The sequence below is a fragment of the Medicago sativa genome, chromosome 4 (assembly GCF_051527215.1).
Source record: "Medicago sativa cultivar Bolivia chromosome 4, Bolivia_mono, whole genome shotgun sequence".
NCBI lineage: Eukaryota > Viridiplantae > Streptophyta > Magnoliopsida > Fabales > Fabaceae > Medicago > Medicago sativa.
Genome location: NC_140752.1, coordinates 76,605,947 through 76,621,465, shown reverse-complemented (window position 1 = coordinate 76,621,465; position 15,519 = coordinate 76,605,947). Strand labels below are relative to the sequence as shown.

The window sequence follows — 15,519 nt, the reverse complement described above, 5'->3', positions numbered from 1 at the left end:
ATGGATTGCTAGGACGTTTCTACACACAAAATGCATCAAAGAACGGGTATTACAACGTTAAAATCCATTGCATTTGATTCATTTTTCTGGTTTTTTTTTTGCACTGACACGCGTTGTAGCGGCAGTTAACTACCGCTGGGAGTGAGCGGCTGTTAACTGCCGCTGGACACTTAAGAAAATTTTGAAAAATTTTCTGCAGTAGCTACTGCCACTATAGTGTTTTTCCCTTTTTTTTTTCTTTTGTTTTTTTTTGTTTGTTTATGTTAATATATGATATTAGATAGATGTTTATTAATTAGTTTAGTAATTGTATGTTGTTTATTTATAGATAATGTTTGAGAAAAAAACAACTTTCTTATTCCTTGTCAAATAAGCAACTTTTTTTGTTGTTTATTTATAGATAATGTTGATTCCATTAAGGTTGAAGCTCCCGATAAGGTTGAAGTCTCCGTTAAAGTTGAGGCTTCAAGCGTCAATTCCGATGTGGACACGGCTCATTTCTTTTCAACCCAAGACACATGGAAAGATAAAAACGAATTGCTCGGTTGGGTCCGTCGACAAGCAAATAGGAGCTCCCAAAAAAATCAAAACCACACGTGGTAGGATTCCATCTACGTGGGAGACTATTGATTCTCAACATCCGGAAAGTCAATCTTCACCACGGAAAAAATCTTCACAAACTAAAAGGAAAGGTGCTCGCATTGGCATTTCTCCGGTTCCGGTTCCTAAGCCTAGCTTGGTTTCAACAAGTTATGATCCATCCAATCCTATGTATTACATGCCAAAATTCATGATACCAAACATTGAGAGAGTTGTGGATGTTAGTGGTGACGGGCATTGTGGGTTTATGGCTATAGCGGAAGCCTTGGGTTTGACGCAAGAAAGTCATGTTATGGTGCGGAGAGCACTTATTAAAGAGTTGAAAGAGCATAGGAGCAAATACATTGAGGTGTATGCGAGCGAGAACCGTTACAACTACATCTTGGATGGATTGTACCCTCCCAAAAATCCTAGTAGCTTTGCACCTCCCGACAAATGGTTGACATTGCCGGATATGGGGCACATCGTTGCATCATGTTACAATAGGCCGGTGTTAGAGATGACTACATGGAAAGGCTACATCTCCGAGACTTTTTTCCCACTTAGAGGACGGCCTCCGGTTAACCCGAAAAGCAACATGATTTGCCTTGGTCTAATCCCTAATCATTTTGTCCTTCTTTCACTAAAAGATGGTTGCCCACTACCTCCAACATCCACGGAGTGGAGAAATCACAGGTGCGAAGAGGCGGCAACATGGGAGGATGAATTTTTGGATCAACACGATCGTTTCCAAACACTCATGGACATTGAGGTCAAAGAGAGACCGGTTCCACCAAAGGAGCCAACAAATGAAGATAATCCAATTATGTTTGATGACACTCCGGTTAAAGCAAACACCAAATTTGAAGATGTTCTGGAACATTTAGATGATTTGCTTTTATTAGATGAAATGTGACACTTTTTGGTCGGTGTTAATCCGTTTTTTGGTTGATACGCGCCGACGTATTTTTTTGGATATATAATGTAATGACCAATTTTTTGGGTGATATAATGTAACTAACCTTCAACTATTTATATGTATATCAATATATTTGAGTTTCGCATTTATTAGTAATTAATGTACATTACGTGTAATGTTTTGCATAATGTGGAAAATTTGATGAATTTCAAACAATTGTTAAACGTTAACGCATTATCGGTTTGGTGTAATGTAACCGAATAATTGATAAACTATTAAATGTTGATGTTTGTGATTGCTAGATGTTGTTGTTTCGGTTTCATTTAATGCGGAATTGTCGTTTGAAATTACAGGTACAAACATGCCAAAATGGCTGGAAAAACCAGTTACAGACTGCACTGATTCTGTAACTGGTGTGAGCGGTAGTTTACAACCGCTGGGTACCAGCGGTAGTTAACAGCCGGCGTGTTTACCAGCAGTAGTTAACTACCGCCAGGGGCATTAGGGTCATTTCCATGTGTCAATTGGAAGTATTCTATGTCAAAAAAGCAATTTTCTTGACGCTATAGTCACTAGCTAGTTTAGCATTAAAAAAACAACAAAGAAATAGGAAAATTGTTGTTCACACATGTGTTTAAGCTGAAACACATCAGTAAAATTCCAAAATACCCCTTCGGCAGTTAGCTGCCGCGGAAGTTAATCAGCGACAGTTAAATACCGCGGTGCGCAAAACCTGAAATTTTTCATCATCTCCAGACTTTTTTATCTTTAAACCTGAAAGTTTATATTCCATACTGCTGCTACATCTTCCAGCGTGTGTATCAGTAATGCACATATCATTTTTTACTGACACTTACAATTTAATACCTAGTTGTTATCATTTATCAATTATTATTGAGTAAATACCCTCTTTCCTTTTGGCATTAACCCAAATCCTTTGCTTTATCGTAATTCTATAATACTCCCTCCGGTCCTATTTATAAGAGAAATTTTGGTCAACAAAAGCTAATGTATCTGGTTAAAAAATTGGACCAAATACATCCACTTTTATTGACCCAAATTTCTATTATAAATAGGACCGAAGGGAGTAGTATATACTAACCAATATTTCTACATGTGCTTTTTCTTCCTACAATGCCCTTTATTTTACAGATTTCTACCTCCTGAACCAAAAATTTGGCATCCGTTTGGAGTAGCTCCTGTTAACCAAGAGAGCATATACATGAAATTGGTTAAAAACTGAAGCCAATGAGAAGTCATGTTAAAACTAAAAATAGTGCAGAGCCAATTTGTTTGAAACTGTTGAGTTGTCCCCTTGTTGAGTCCTCTTAAAACTAAAAATTTCAGGTTTAAAGTTCCGCAGCAGTTAACTGCCGAAGTTTCCGCGACAGTTAACTGCCGCCGGTCAACTTCCACGGCAGTTAACTGCCGAAGAAGTATTTTGATATTTTACTGGTGTATTTTAACTTAAATACATGTGTGAACAACAATTTTCAAGAAATAGAGAGGGTGGAGTGTATATAATCCTCAAATTGATAAATTTTCCACCTCACATGGTTGATGATGATGGTAACGAAAGTGAAGTGAACTTTAACCCTCGATTAATAAACCCATACCACCCATAAATGTTCGAATTTTGAAAAGAATAAAATGAATGGCTGAGGTTTATTATTGACATAATCCTAGAATCCTTATTATTAATTTAATCATTTTCATTGTCCTTGTCAAATTCAACTCACCTCCCCGTAATGGTCCCAACACCACACCCCATCCGGTTCATGTCCGTGGTTCACCCTACAAACACCATCACCTTTCTACATTGGTTTTTGTTTGCATTCATTTACTCTTTTATGAGACACCTCTTCATTATAGTTTTTGGTTCAAACGCAACCCCGTCGCCCCCAAAAAAGAATGAGTTATGACAACAACAACAACAACAAAAAAGTAAACCATTGTCATAAATAAATGGTAGATTCTAATGAATTTGGATGTACTCCCTCCGTCCCTACATGTAACCCCCCCTTTACATTTTTCACATTTCTTAAAAAAAGTTGTCAGTGTAATTAATGTGTCTGTTTTGTGTGTTAATATTACCAAATTGTCCTTTGTTCGTATGTGTATTAAATTTGACTTTTCATATTTCAAGACAAGTTAGTAGTATTAATTAGGGGTATGTTTAGGAAAAAAATAATAAATGCATCTAGTAATTTGAAAAAAGGGGTTACATTTACGGACAAAAATAAAATCAAATGGGTGCTTAGATATAGGGACGGAGGGAGTAATACAAGTGGTATAATTTAAAATAGAATTATAAAAAATTTGACATTAAAGATATACAACGCACTTATTTAATATGATAGAAAATGTGGGATGGGCTTAAATATTAAAAAAAAATTGTGGGATGGTGCGAGTTGTCTCAATATCCTACTATTTCACTATCAAAATCTTATGTAGAAAATGATGTAACTTAAAAAAATATATAAACAATTCATTTCACCTGAATAAATTCTTTTTTTCTGAACCACCTGAATAAATTCTTAACCAAAAGAAATACAGTACTAGTTACAGCTTGTTAGACAGATTTAATGCTGATCGAAAGGTTTCTTGTATTTTGTATTACTGATTCAAATAAAATTGTTGTGCATTTCTTTAAGGAAACTGTATTTAGAATATGGCCCCAAATGTTTGCAACAAGATAAGGCCACGCACACGAGGGTAGCTCCATACAGTATGTTTTTCCAATTACACGTTCACCACCATATATGTTGTTCATCACCCCATAAAGTAGCAGCAACATATAATTATTCATTACACTCAATCATCCGTTTTCAACATTTTTTGTGTGGGCAGAAATCTTTTGTTTTTGGAGCAATTGTGTGTGTAGAAATCTAGCACCTATTATAAGTATTATAGTGAATAACTGGATATGATATAAATACACGGGCAACTATAGTTACATTTGAAACGTGTGATTAAAATTTACTACGTTGCCAAGGGAACTATACACTGGCAACTATAGTTTTGATCAGAAGTAACATTCCAAAGATCAAACTTTCCAAGATAATCCAAAAACCTTCAACGGCTAAAAGTGAGCAAAACCTCCCCAAAATGTCATTCATTGCATCAATCCAAACGAAGAAAATACCTTATCACCTTCATCGATCAACACTAAACGACTAGAGAGACCATCATTACTGCTAACTATAACCTATTGACACCTATGATAAAGACAGAGGACATTTTGAATAATATTGTGCAGGTCTTCCAACACCAAAATTCCATTTTTGAAGACTAAAAATAGTCTATTTCAATAAGTGAAAAGCTATTGACAATGATCCATATGACCAAGTGTCGTCATTCAGAGCCAGGGTTCGGTTAGATATAATGGCCAAAATGATACTCCCATGCCGTCGTCCTGTCGGACAAGACAGGACAATACCCTCGAGAGGTCAAGGTCCCTGCGAACCAATCATGTGGATCACCCCTCGAAGGTCCATTCGACCTGCAATTGAACATCTAAGCCATCAACCGCGTAAACAACCCCACCATTCTAGGTCACCCAGTCCAACCGACAACGACAGAGCTCCTCGCGGACCATTCAAATGAAGAATACATAATTGTCGCATTCCGACTAGATATGAGAAACCACCACCAATGGACTCGTATGACAGAAACACGGAGGATAACATCAAGAATGTCAAAGCATCCACGACTGTAAAAGGGTATGAGGGGATGTGAAATGTTGTCTCTTCACCACGACTATAAAAGGAGAGGTGCAATGACTTAGTATACAATTATTTTCCGTGGGAGGAGCTATGTTGTCAATTTAATGCATATTGACGACATCCCAACTCCAACCGAAGAGAATACAACTTTGGAAGTTATTGTCCAAGGGAAGAATGAATCACTAAAGGAATACATCAAACACTTTAACGAGGAAGTTGTCCAAGTTCAAGGAAACGATGAAGGAATGAAGATGTGCCTTCTAGAAAGAGGTCTCTAGAAAGGAAGCGACCGCGCTAAGGCCATCAGAGTCGAAGAGCCAAGAAATCTCAATGATTCCTTAAACAAAGCTAAAATCGACATAAGGTACAAAGGGAAACTCAACATTGTGGAAGTCAAGAAATCTCAATGAGGAGAAGAACCATTGGCAGAGTCGTCGAGGAGAAATAACCAAGAGAAACATGGGGAAGACAAACCTCGAAAAAGATAGTTGATGACATGTTGGTTGATTCAGTGAATATACACATTTTTTTGTCATGAAGGGAGTATATTCTCGTTGAGTGTGCAATCATAGAATTCAAGGAAGTAGAATCAAATTCCCAAAACCTTCCACATAGAAGCTCTGGATCGACAAAACGAAGTGCTACAAGTTCCACAAGAGTCGCATGTATAACACCGACAATTACAGTGATCTCAAGGACGCGATCAACATGTTTTTCTCTCAGTAGATAACATTAAACGACAAATGTCCAGCGCCTAAGTTTGACTCTTTATGTCCTTTTCAAATACTTCACGACAACTAACATTTGCCCATTTCGACATGTTTACCTCATACTTACATCATACAAAGCCATCACTCTAGACAATGGAACGACAATTGTGAGGTCAATTGTTCTGGAGTGCCCGATGACTCGAATTCACACTAACAATGCCCAACAAACGTCTTGGGCCGAAGACGATCACTGGACCAAGTCAATAGACGTTGGATCTATCCTACTCCTCAAATGCTTCCATTGGTTAGCCAAATATCATTCACTCTGTAGTCTAAATGGCTTATAACGGACAGAGCTCGATTGATGGCACATCACTTCAAATGACCCTCATTCTAATGACCAACAACATCGAAACCAATCCTATAATGAATCCACTTCATCACAAAAGCAAGACTCACACACTATATCTATCCAATTTTTACATCTCACTAGTCACAAACCCGTGCTTCGCACGGGGGTTAGCTACTTTTTTGACAAAATATTATATCGGACGGATAGATTGCGAAATGACAGATAATTATAAACCATAACACAATATTTAAAGTACTCCTGCATCACGGGTTAGAAAATGAAATGTTCAAAACGGCTTATCACGAGTAACAAATGAAAACGTCAAGGACTTTTTTATGCCACTAACAACCTGTAAATATGCATGACATATATTAGAAACCAGCTGAACAAACTTATTTATCTCACTTAGCTTATTCAATATATGCAAGGAATTTCTAAAAAAAAGAAAACCTGTGATTAAAAGAATGAAAACCAGTTTGCATTCACTTGTCATAATAAAGCTCATCCTGATGCCATCATTGCATTCATTTTTCTCATTTTAAATTTTAATCCCTCATCTTTTTTTTTTCTTCTAAAGCGGGGAAGTTCAAACTCACCGTAAATATATAAAATTGAATAATTGAATGGTTGGAATTAGAAACATGACCCCGCATTTCTTTTCCAACATGATATAATCAAGTTAGAGAGTACCAGCAAAATAAAATAAGATAGTGCTTTATTGAGCAAACTCTATCTATATTTGGGTGGAGACATTAGATAACCTTTCTTAAAAAGATGTGGATCCTCTACTGGTGTTTTTCTATACCAATGTCTACAATGCCACTCCCACCTGTCCAATCCAGTAGTAGTAACATACGAACATAATTTTTTTGCCATTGTATACGTACACTATATAAAAGTACACTCAACACCATGTTAGTTTGATTAAAAGAGAGAAAAAAAATTGGATTTGAATTAGATGAAGGTTTACAACCTAATCATCAACATTGCTAGTTGAGTCAAGCCTTACAAAAAATAATCTTATATCATCTTAAAACAAATGGTAGGGAATTGTCCATGAATACAAAGATAAAACTATTGGTAGTGACTTGTGTAATTAAGGGAACAATATTTTATGCGCTCATCCTTACCGCCCTTGCAAAAGAAAGAAAAACAGGCAATTGCAGTAAAAAAAACAGGCAGCAGAGGATCTCTTGCCCCTCTGCAATACTAACATCTATGAGCTTAAATTAGTATATGTGCTAAAATAAAAAAAATAAAAAATATGATTGTTATCTGGAAATAAGCTATATATACAGGGACCTGTTACATATTTTTGCTATGAATTGTTAAAATTTGAAATATTATCATCAAGAAGAAGCAACATGAGGCCTCATCTTAAACTTTCTAATAGTTTATAATTACCACATATGAAATAACTCAAATTCCATATCCTGTGAAAAATCTTCCTATATCAAGTGAGTAAGGATCCTGCATTAAAAAGAATAACAGAAGTGAGTAATGTAATAATTCTTTTGCATTTTGTAACATTCTATTTTTCTTAGGTAAATATTGTGTGGAAGATATAGACCTTGAAGTGTGTGAGATTAAGAGTTCAAAGCAAAAAAAAATTATAAGTTTAAAATCGTTGATAGCAGGATGACATTTGACTATCCAAAAAAATTGATGGCAGGATGAGGATCCCACAATGACTCTAGGTGTATGAAAATTAGCCTACCAGTAACTTCTACACAAATAAAACTTTGACGGTATAAACATCCAATTCTTGCACAAAACTAACATTTTTCGTTTTATCAGAAATTCGTAGTCATAGGGCACCTATGATTCAATGGCTGCTTCACTGGACCTTCCATTATGAAAGGAAGCTTTGTCATGTTGCAACCCTGTATAAATCAGACAACATATAACAACTCTGGAGAATCCTTTAAATAGTTTTAACTTCAACGCATTTAACATTAATGCTCTGATCAGATGAAGTCATGAATGCCGGGGTGGATGTAGTTTCAAAAGCTTGAGTATACTTTAGAAGACAAAGTACAAGTTATATTCGGTGATTCAAAAATCAAACAAATGAATTTTACAAACTTCATAGTTAATTACACAATGATGCCAATTTCAACCATTAATTTTCTAATCACCGATTATAACACTGTATTTTATAGCCTAAAGTACGCCCCCAGTTCATAGAAACTAAATTTGAAAAACAGGAGCTAAAAATGTGGTTAATGACAATTGTAATGAGAGCGGAAAGGGTAGATGGATCATTGATGTCATGTCAAGCCGTGCCATGAAAAGAAAGAAAGTATCTCAATGATATGTCAGAACTTGGGATAACAGCACCCTGCAGATTGTGGTGCACATTCGTAGCACTATTCACATCCTGAAATAGGTTATTGAACACCAATTATTAGCGTAAACATAAGTCAGAAAATAAAAGGCACAAATATGAACAAAGTTTACGGACTTCAAACTCAATGAGGCAAACTGTATGCCTCTCCTGCCTTATAATCTTCATTTGCTTAAAACCAGGCTGTCTGCATTACAAAGCCAAGTTCAACAGATTAATCCAATATATGAGACAGCATAGAAAATGCTACATAAACTGAACAAAAGAGCCTGTGTCAAAGGATAAGTTTTACATACACACTGAAAAGATAAAATAGTCAAATTATTGCCATATAAGCTATAAGCTGTTTTTATAAGCTATATTTGAGAGCTTAAAAAAATAAGCTAAGAACAACTTATAAACATGTCTTAAATTGTTTCGATAAGCACAAATAAGCCTAATGTTCTCTTTCTCAGTTATTGTTTTGTACAAAAATGAGTAGATAAGTTGCTTACAAATAGTCTCACAAATGTTAATGTCAGTAATCAACTCAAATATCCTTTAATGAACTTTGTCTCAATTATTCTTTTGTACATAATCAAATACTAATAATCATTTCTATACCTTATTCGTATCCAGAAGGGTAATATAGGCTTAAACTCTGCAAAATTTCATGTCATGCTTGATTTTTCATGAACTTTTTCCTTCTAACAAAATATTGCACAAAACAAAACAACTTAATTTTGCATTTCAGAAATTCAAGTGAATTTAAAGAAAAAGCAATGATACCCTCCGGATGAGCCATTTTCTGCATAGCAGTTGGAGCAATCATGACTGGCATGGAAATTTTGAAGCCAAGGACAGTAGTTGACATGTCTATCTTGCTCACATCGATAAGAATTGGTGGCCTAAACCTGTAATGTTTGTCAACCATATTTTTCAGCACATTAACATTTGTTCTTATTCTTAGAATCATAGGTTGACAAAACATCAAAGGAACATAATAAAGTAACATGATTTGGTAACTTATATGAAATCTTACAAAATTCTGGAAAAGACATTTCTGTTTTCTTGGAGAGACCATTGGTCCTCAGCACCAGATGCATAATAGTCAAACACCATCTTTGGCAATTTCTGCTTTGCTAAATCAATATATTGTAATAATGAGCCATAAGAGGTTGTTAAAGTTCAAATTCATTTGTAGTTTTTTACACAAAAAAGTCAGAACATCTATGTAAAACTTTTGTTCCTATTATTCAATTGAGCAGAAAAACTTACACAGTCCATTCTTTTTTTTTTTTTTTGTATACCGAACCTATGCTAACATACCTATCAGCACTACAACTGAGGATCATGCAACCGCCAATGCTAATTATGATATAAGTCACTGCAGCCGAATGATTACCAGCGCTGCCAATAAGATCAAAATTTGGAGGAAAAGATATGGTTTGTAACTCTAAGCCAATATCAATAACAAAATATCAATAACAACAAATATCACATACATAACTATATATAGTTTGAAATAAAATGATGATTGACATTTCAGCTATTCACATGGTACCATCTCTAAAATCGTAGCATTTGTTTCACAATATATATCAAAGCATCTCACAACCATTTTCCTACCAAGTATAATTATACAGTTTCTCATATATAATACTTTCCTGTAGGCAATTCCAACAACACTACTCCATACCTATACACATCACTCTTGGTAGAAAGATGACCTGAAAATTGAAGGCAGTTAATTAACTAAGTTAATGATTTCTGCTGAGTTTGTAACATAAAATGCAAAAGTAAAGTTTGTTAAAACATGCCAATTAAATTCTGTTTTTTAGTAGCAGCAAAGCCATTTGCTAATAAAGTTAGTTAAAAAAGGTAATTAAGAACCTATTTGAATTGACTTATTTGAGCATATTTAAGAGCTTGTGAAAACAGTTTATGACATCTCTATAAGCTAGCCAGGATAGCTTATGTAAATAACTCAACTTATATGAAAACTATTTGACTTTATTTTATATAAAAACAGCTTATACATAAGCGCTTATGCCATAAATGCTTAAGTTGTTTATCCAAATGGAACCTTTATGGTAAAATGCCAATACCTGCCATGATATACTCAGGAGCAGCATAGCCTTTTGTTCCCATTATGCATGTTGTTGTCACGTGTTTCTTCTCCTTCAGGACCATCTTCAGCTAATCCAAGGTTTGATAGTTTAGTTGTGTAATCCTGAATTTAGGGAAGAAAAAAAAATTACTTGATGTAGGCTAGCAGCAGATGCTACATTATCATTGATGAAATGAATGAACATACCGAGTCCAGTAATATATTTGGAGTTTTGAAATCCCTATATATTACAAGTTTATCTGCTTCATGAAGGAAAGCTAGTCCCTTAGCTGCACCTAATGCAATTTTCATTCTAGTTGACCATGGTAATGTAGCAGAGGATCCTGCTTGAATCACAACAAAGAAAATAAGAAATCAGACCTTAAAGCATGATTAATATATGTATATAATATAGTATTGGTAAAAATAAAGTAAATGCAACATACTTCTGAACAATTGATTCTCCAAGCCCCCTCTTGTCATGTACTCTTACACCAAAAGCCTCTGCTACTCCTCACAACAGTATCCAATTAGGCAACAATGAAGAACGCATTTTAGTAAAACCTCATTGAAGCAATCCTAAAAGTTCAGATACTATGAAGTTACCAAAGCAGCTGAGAAAATCAGATACTAAATTTTACTCTTCCAATTTATATTTCAATTATCAACTAAATGCACCACATGAGCATTTATAACTTCCAACAGTAGACTTTGAAGACTTGTACACCTAGTACAGCTCTCATAGTACCACCCAAAGTAGTTAGGATTGAATTTTTTGGTAGTTCCAACAGTGAAACAATAGGTATGCTGGGACAATTTGGAAAAAAGTCAAATAGTTGAAGAAATCTTAGTGAACGTACGTATATAAATAAATGTAAGATACATAAAACATAGCAAACCTTGTGAGATTTTTTAAGTCCTGAATCTTCTTAACTTGACTCATTAGAGAAGACATCATTTTGTGAAACTTGAAAAGAACCATAAGCTTGAGTGAAATTTTGGCTTGCTGATTGTGAGTTGTTAATGACCTGAAATCTGAATTGAAAATAACAATTATATAAAATAGTAATTGAAATCTGAAATCTTTTATCTCAGTAAAGCTTTGACTTTACTAAGATGAGAACAATTTTTGATACGTTATTTTTAATGGATACAGTGCACATTGTATCTTGAGTACAAATTGCAATAAAAGAAGATCAGAAATATCAAACATAGGAATAAAATAAAATGTAATTTATTAAAGAACCTTGAGATCATATTACCTTTTCAAACAGCAGAACAGAGTCATACCAGTGGTTGGTGTTCCCTCATGGCTTCTTTTCCTTCTTGTTTGATTAGCCTGATCATAAGCAGCACCAGTCTTCTTTGTATTTCCATGATCAGACACAGACTCAGTAGTCTGTGCAGCAGCAGTACCAAATCTAGACATCAAATCCTATTTCAAAACAATGAAAACACTTGGAGTCAATTTAATGGACTTAAGCAACAATAAGACACAATAAAATAACATTTAGGCTAATTACTAACCTGTGAAATCCCAAAACACTCTGCAACAGTTAAGCCTTTTGCCTTATCAACAGGTTCTGATAAGCAGATAACATCCTGAATAATGATATTCAAGACAAAATTCGATTGAAAGAAAAAACATAAATTCCAACCTAAATTAACAAAAATTGATTCAATAAAGCATTTTTAGAGACATGCATGACCTCAGATGAACAAAAGAGAGAGAATAATGATTGTACAAAAAAATAATTAAACCAAAATAACAACCCAGAAAATTAAACCAAAATCTCTCAATCCATCAAAAACAAACACAACATACAGACCAAACAAACACTGAATCAACCAAGGTACATAAATAAAAGAGGCAAAACAACAACAAAAACAACACAAAAACAGACATGCAAGCAGAAAAAGAAAGAAAAAAAACGCGATGATGATGATGATGAACAGAACAGGAACCGAACCTGAGAAATAGAGCAACCGGAGAGAAAGACGAGAAATACCGAAGAGAAAGCAATCGGCGCCGCCGTTTTTTGCGACGGAGGAGAATTCTCCTCCCTTTCCGTTCCCGTCCTCCTTCTTCCTTCTTTCTCCCGTTCCCGTTTCTCTCTCCCTTTTCTTTTCTCTTTTTTTTTTTCTTTTCACATATATATAGGGGAAGATAGTCATTTACCAATTTACCAAAATACCCCTCCAAGGGCAAAATCGTAAAACGTACGGACATCTATTTTTATATTTAGTTTAGTAGACTCTTTGTTGCACAACAAAGGCCATCATAAATAATCACTCGAGATCAATAACTAACTTTTATATCTAATATTTGTACAAAAAAAAAAAATTAAATAAAAAAAAACCGAATTCGTTAGGGCATCACTATGCAGAAGAGTGACGGTATTAATTATTATCCATACCACTCACTCAAACTGTCACTGACACAGCATGGGCATAAAATCGGGGTCCTTTTAACTTCCTTTTCCATTTGAAAAGGAAAGAAAAGCACTACAAGAGTACCTTCAAATGCTACAACCTGTGAGTTTTCTCAATTTCATTCTCACTGGTCCTATTACAATTGCCACCCAAACTTAACTCCAAGTTTCAATCTCACTTTTATTTCACTTTCAGTGCAATAATTAACACACACTACTCAGTGTTTGGCTCCCATCTCTGTTACACAACCCTGGCATCCACATGAATTCAGTATGGACATGCATTCACATGATTATGGACCACAAGATATAGCTTTTGCCACGTGTATACTTTTATCTACAATATGACTGTTACACTTTACTACTTAGCTCTTGACATATTGTGTCAAATTAAACATTTCCAACCTGGTTAGATTTGGTGCATGCATATATATTTGTTTTTAATTTTGATGTATATGTCTCTATTTGCTTGTTCTATATTTTTTGACCCTCAAAGTATTCCTCGTGCTCTGAGGTGTGCATTATTTTAATAATTTGTTTTTTTTTCCCTCTTTTAAGAAAAAATTGATGTATATGTAAAATAGATATGGAGTCCATAAAAAAATGACAAGGGAGGGTCCATAATCCAATGTTATGATCAGGGTTCGAACTTTGATTTATTCACTTATATGTGTGAATTTGAATGATTATTTGTAATTTTGTCTATCTACCAACAAAATAATGACAAGGGAGAGTTTAGGGAAGTTTTCGGAAGCATGGACCATCACATTTATGCAGCAAATCCTTGAAGTCCCTTTCTAAATCTTCCTTCTCTTTAATAAATCAGAACCTCTCAAGTCCACAAGTACTAACTTAGCTGCTAGAAATATCAAAACTGCAAGGGCGGACGTCGTGATCGAGGGTCGAACCCTGACCCTCCACTAGTTTCAATGATTATTTGTCATTTGACTTATCTACCTAAAAGAAAAATCTGAACCTCCCAATAATAAGACTCAAATGATACCATATTTTATGCCAATAGAAAATTTGATTTCTCCAAATGTGACTCATTTTGTTACTCATAGTACTTTGTACTATGCCAAGAGAAAATATGAACCATTACTCATAGTATTTATCGCACCTATCGCTCCTCCTTAGTATTTTTATCTTATCAATTAGTCTAGCGGCTAGTCTCACCCGCTATACGTGTGGAAATCGTACGTTCGAATTCTCACACCTACATATCAATATCTTTGAAGCTGCCAAACTCGCCAACTGCTTGGTAGGCTGTTACAAAAGAATTCTTTAGGTTCAAAACCAATTCTTCCCCAACGGCTTCTGAACCTTTGAATATTGATACAAGATACGATTGAAATCTAGATCCTCTACACTGTTGAATGGAGCAACATTCAATCCATTGATTATACTCCCCTCCGGTCTCAAATGTAAGCGACTTTTCACTTTTTAGGTTCATTCAATTAATGATGTATATGGTCTATAATATGGATCACATACATCATTTGTTAAATGAATCTAAAAAATGAAAAGTTGTTTACATTTGAGACTGGAGGAAGCATGTATCAATAAAATTCTCTTATCCACCGTAAGCATAAATGAAAGTAGAGTAGAAATAAGAAAAGTCAGAGAGAGAGTGAGATGGACCTCATTGTCTTTTGCGAAGAATCCTGAAAATGGCAATGTAGAGAGAATATATGCTATAGCAATAAGTTGGTTACCTTTATTATTGTTAGAAAAAAGAAACAGACAACAAGATAGAGACCCGCATACTAAAATGGATATTTCTCCTTTGTTCTCTGTTTTAACCCGAAAGAAAAATGAAAACCAAAAAATGACACAAGTCACACTGTACATTCTGATAGAAGAATTGAAACGTCCAATGAGTTGTACCTAATATGTATGTTTCTATGTATTTGTCATCATGGAAATGGTTAAGGATAAATTGTCCTTTGAAGAAGGGATAATGACCTTAGCTTGTACGTGTAGGCACAAATCAAACGTGTCCTTGTTTTTAGATTAGACAAGTGAGCATATATATAGATTCTGATAAATTGATCACAATCATTGTTCTATTAATAACATCATTTATATTATGAAAGATAATTGATATTTGAACAACCATCTTAAAACAATTTTTGGACAACAAATTGATCACAATTTTTATGGTCTAATGCACTTAATTTTGGTGTTGAATTGGCTTTGGACCATAGTAATGAAATATTTGATTAAATCTTATGCCTCCGACTTAAGTGTCATAAGATATAGCCATGTGAATATGCTTTTGTCATTAACCACGCTTAAGAAATATTTATGACGAAACATAGATAGAACTAACAAAGGGCCCCTCATATATATATCCATATCCACAA

General features: G+C 34.7%; 2 protein-coding genes across 23 annotated transcripts; one reads left to right on the top strand and one right to left on the bottom strand.

Annotated features, from left to right (window-relative positions):
- The first annotated feature begins 403 nt into the window (after nt 1-403).
- LOC146932044 (uncharacterized) lies at nt 404-1,495 on the top strand. Its single transcript, XM_085707718.1, has one exon. It carries the CDS (start codon nt 404-406, stop codon nt 1,493-1,495), a length of 1,092 nt encoding a protein of 363 aa, XP_085563844.1.
- Nucleotides 1,496-7,553: 6,058 nt separating this feature from the next.
- On the bottom strand, nt 7,554-12,911 carry LOC146932043 (glycolate oxidase 1-like). Of its 22 annotated transcripts, none has more exons than XR_015006909.1 (14): nt 12,692-12,858; nt 12,249-12,323; nt 11,984-12,156; nt 11,621-11,756; nt 11,168-11,300; nt 10,929-11,065; nt 10,720-10,844; nt 10,311-10,341; nt 9,941-10,021; nt 9,654-9,745; nt 9,401-9,525; nt 8,750-8,819; nt 8,066-8,665; nt 7,554-7,755 (listed from the first exon to the last, which is right to left on the bottom strand). XR_015006909.1 is itself a non-coding variant. In XM_085703644.1 (14 exons), exons 7-11 carry the CDS (start codon nt 10,802-10,804, stop codon nt 9,497-9,499), a joined length of 318 nt encoding a protein of 105 aa, XP_085559770.1. In that variant the 5' UTR covers nt 10,805-10,844; nt 10,929-11,065; nt 11,168-11,528; nt 11,621-11,756; nt 11,984-12,156; nt 12,249-12,323; nt 12,692-12,858; the 3' UTR covers nt 7,554-8,665; nt 8,750-8,819; nt 9,236-9,318; nt 9,401-9,496. The 22 variants fall into 22 exon arrangements, 21 of the variants coding, with proteins under 21 accessions (XP_085559770.1, XP_085559771.1, XP_085559768.1 ...); XM_085703644.1 differs by adding an exon at nt 9,236-9,318 and having other exon boundaries at nt 7,554-8,665; nt 11,168-11,528; XM_085703645.1 differs by adding an exon at nt 9,236-9,315 and having other exon boundaries at nt 7,554-8,665; nt 11,168-11,528.
- Nucleotides 12,912-15,519: the final 2,608 nt, after the last annotated feature.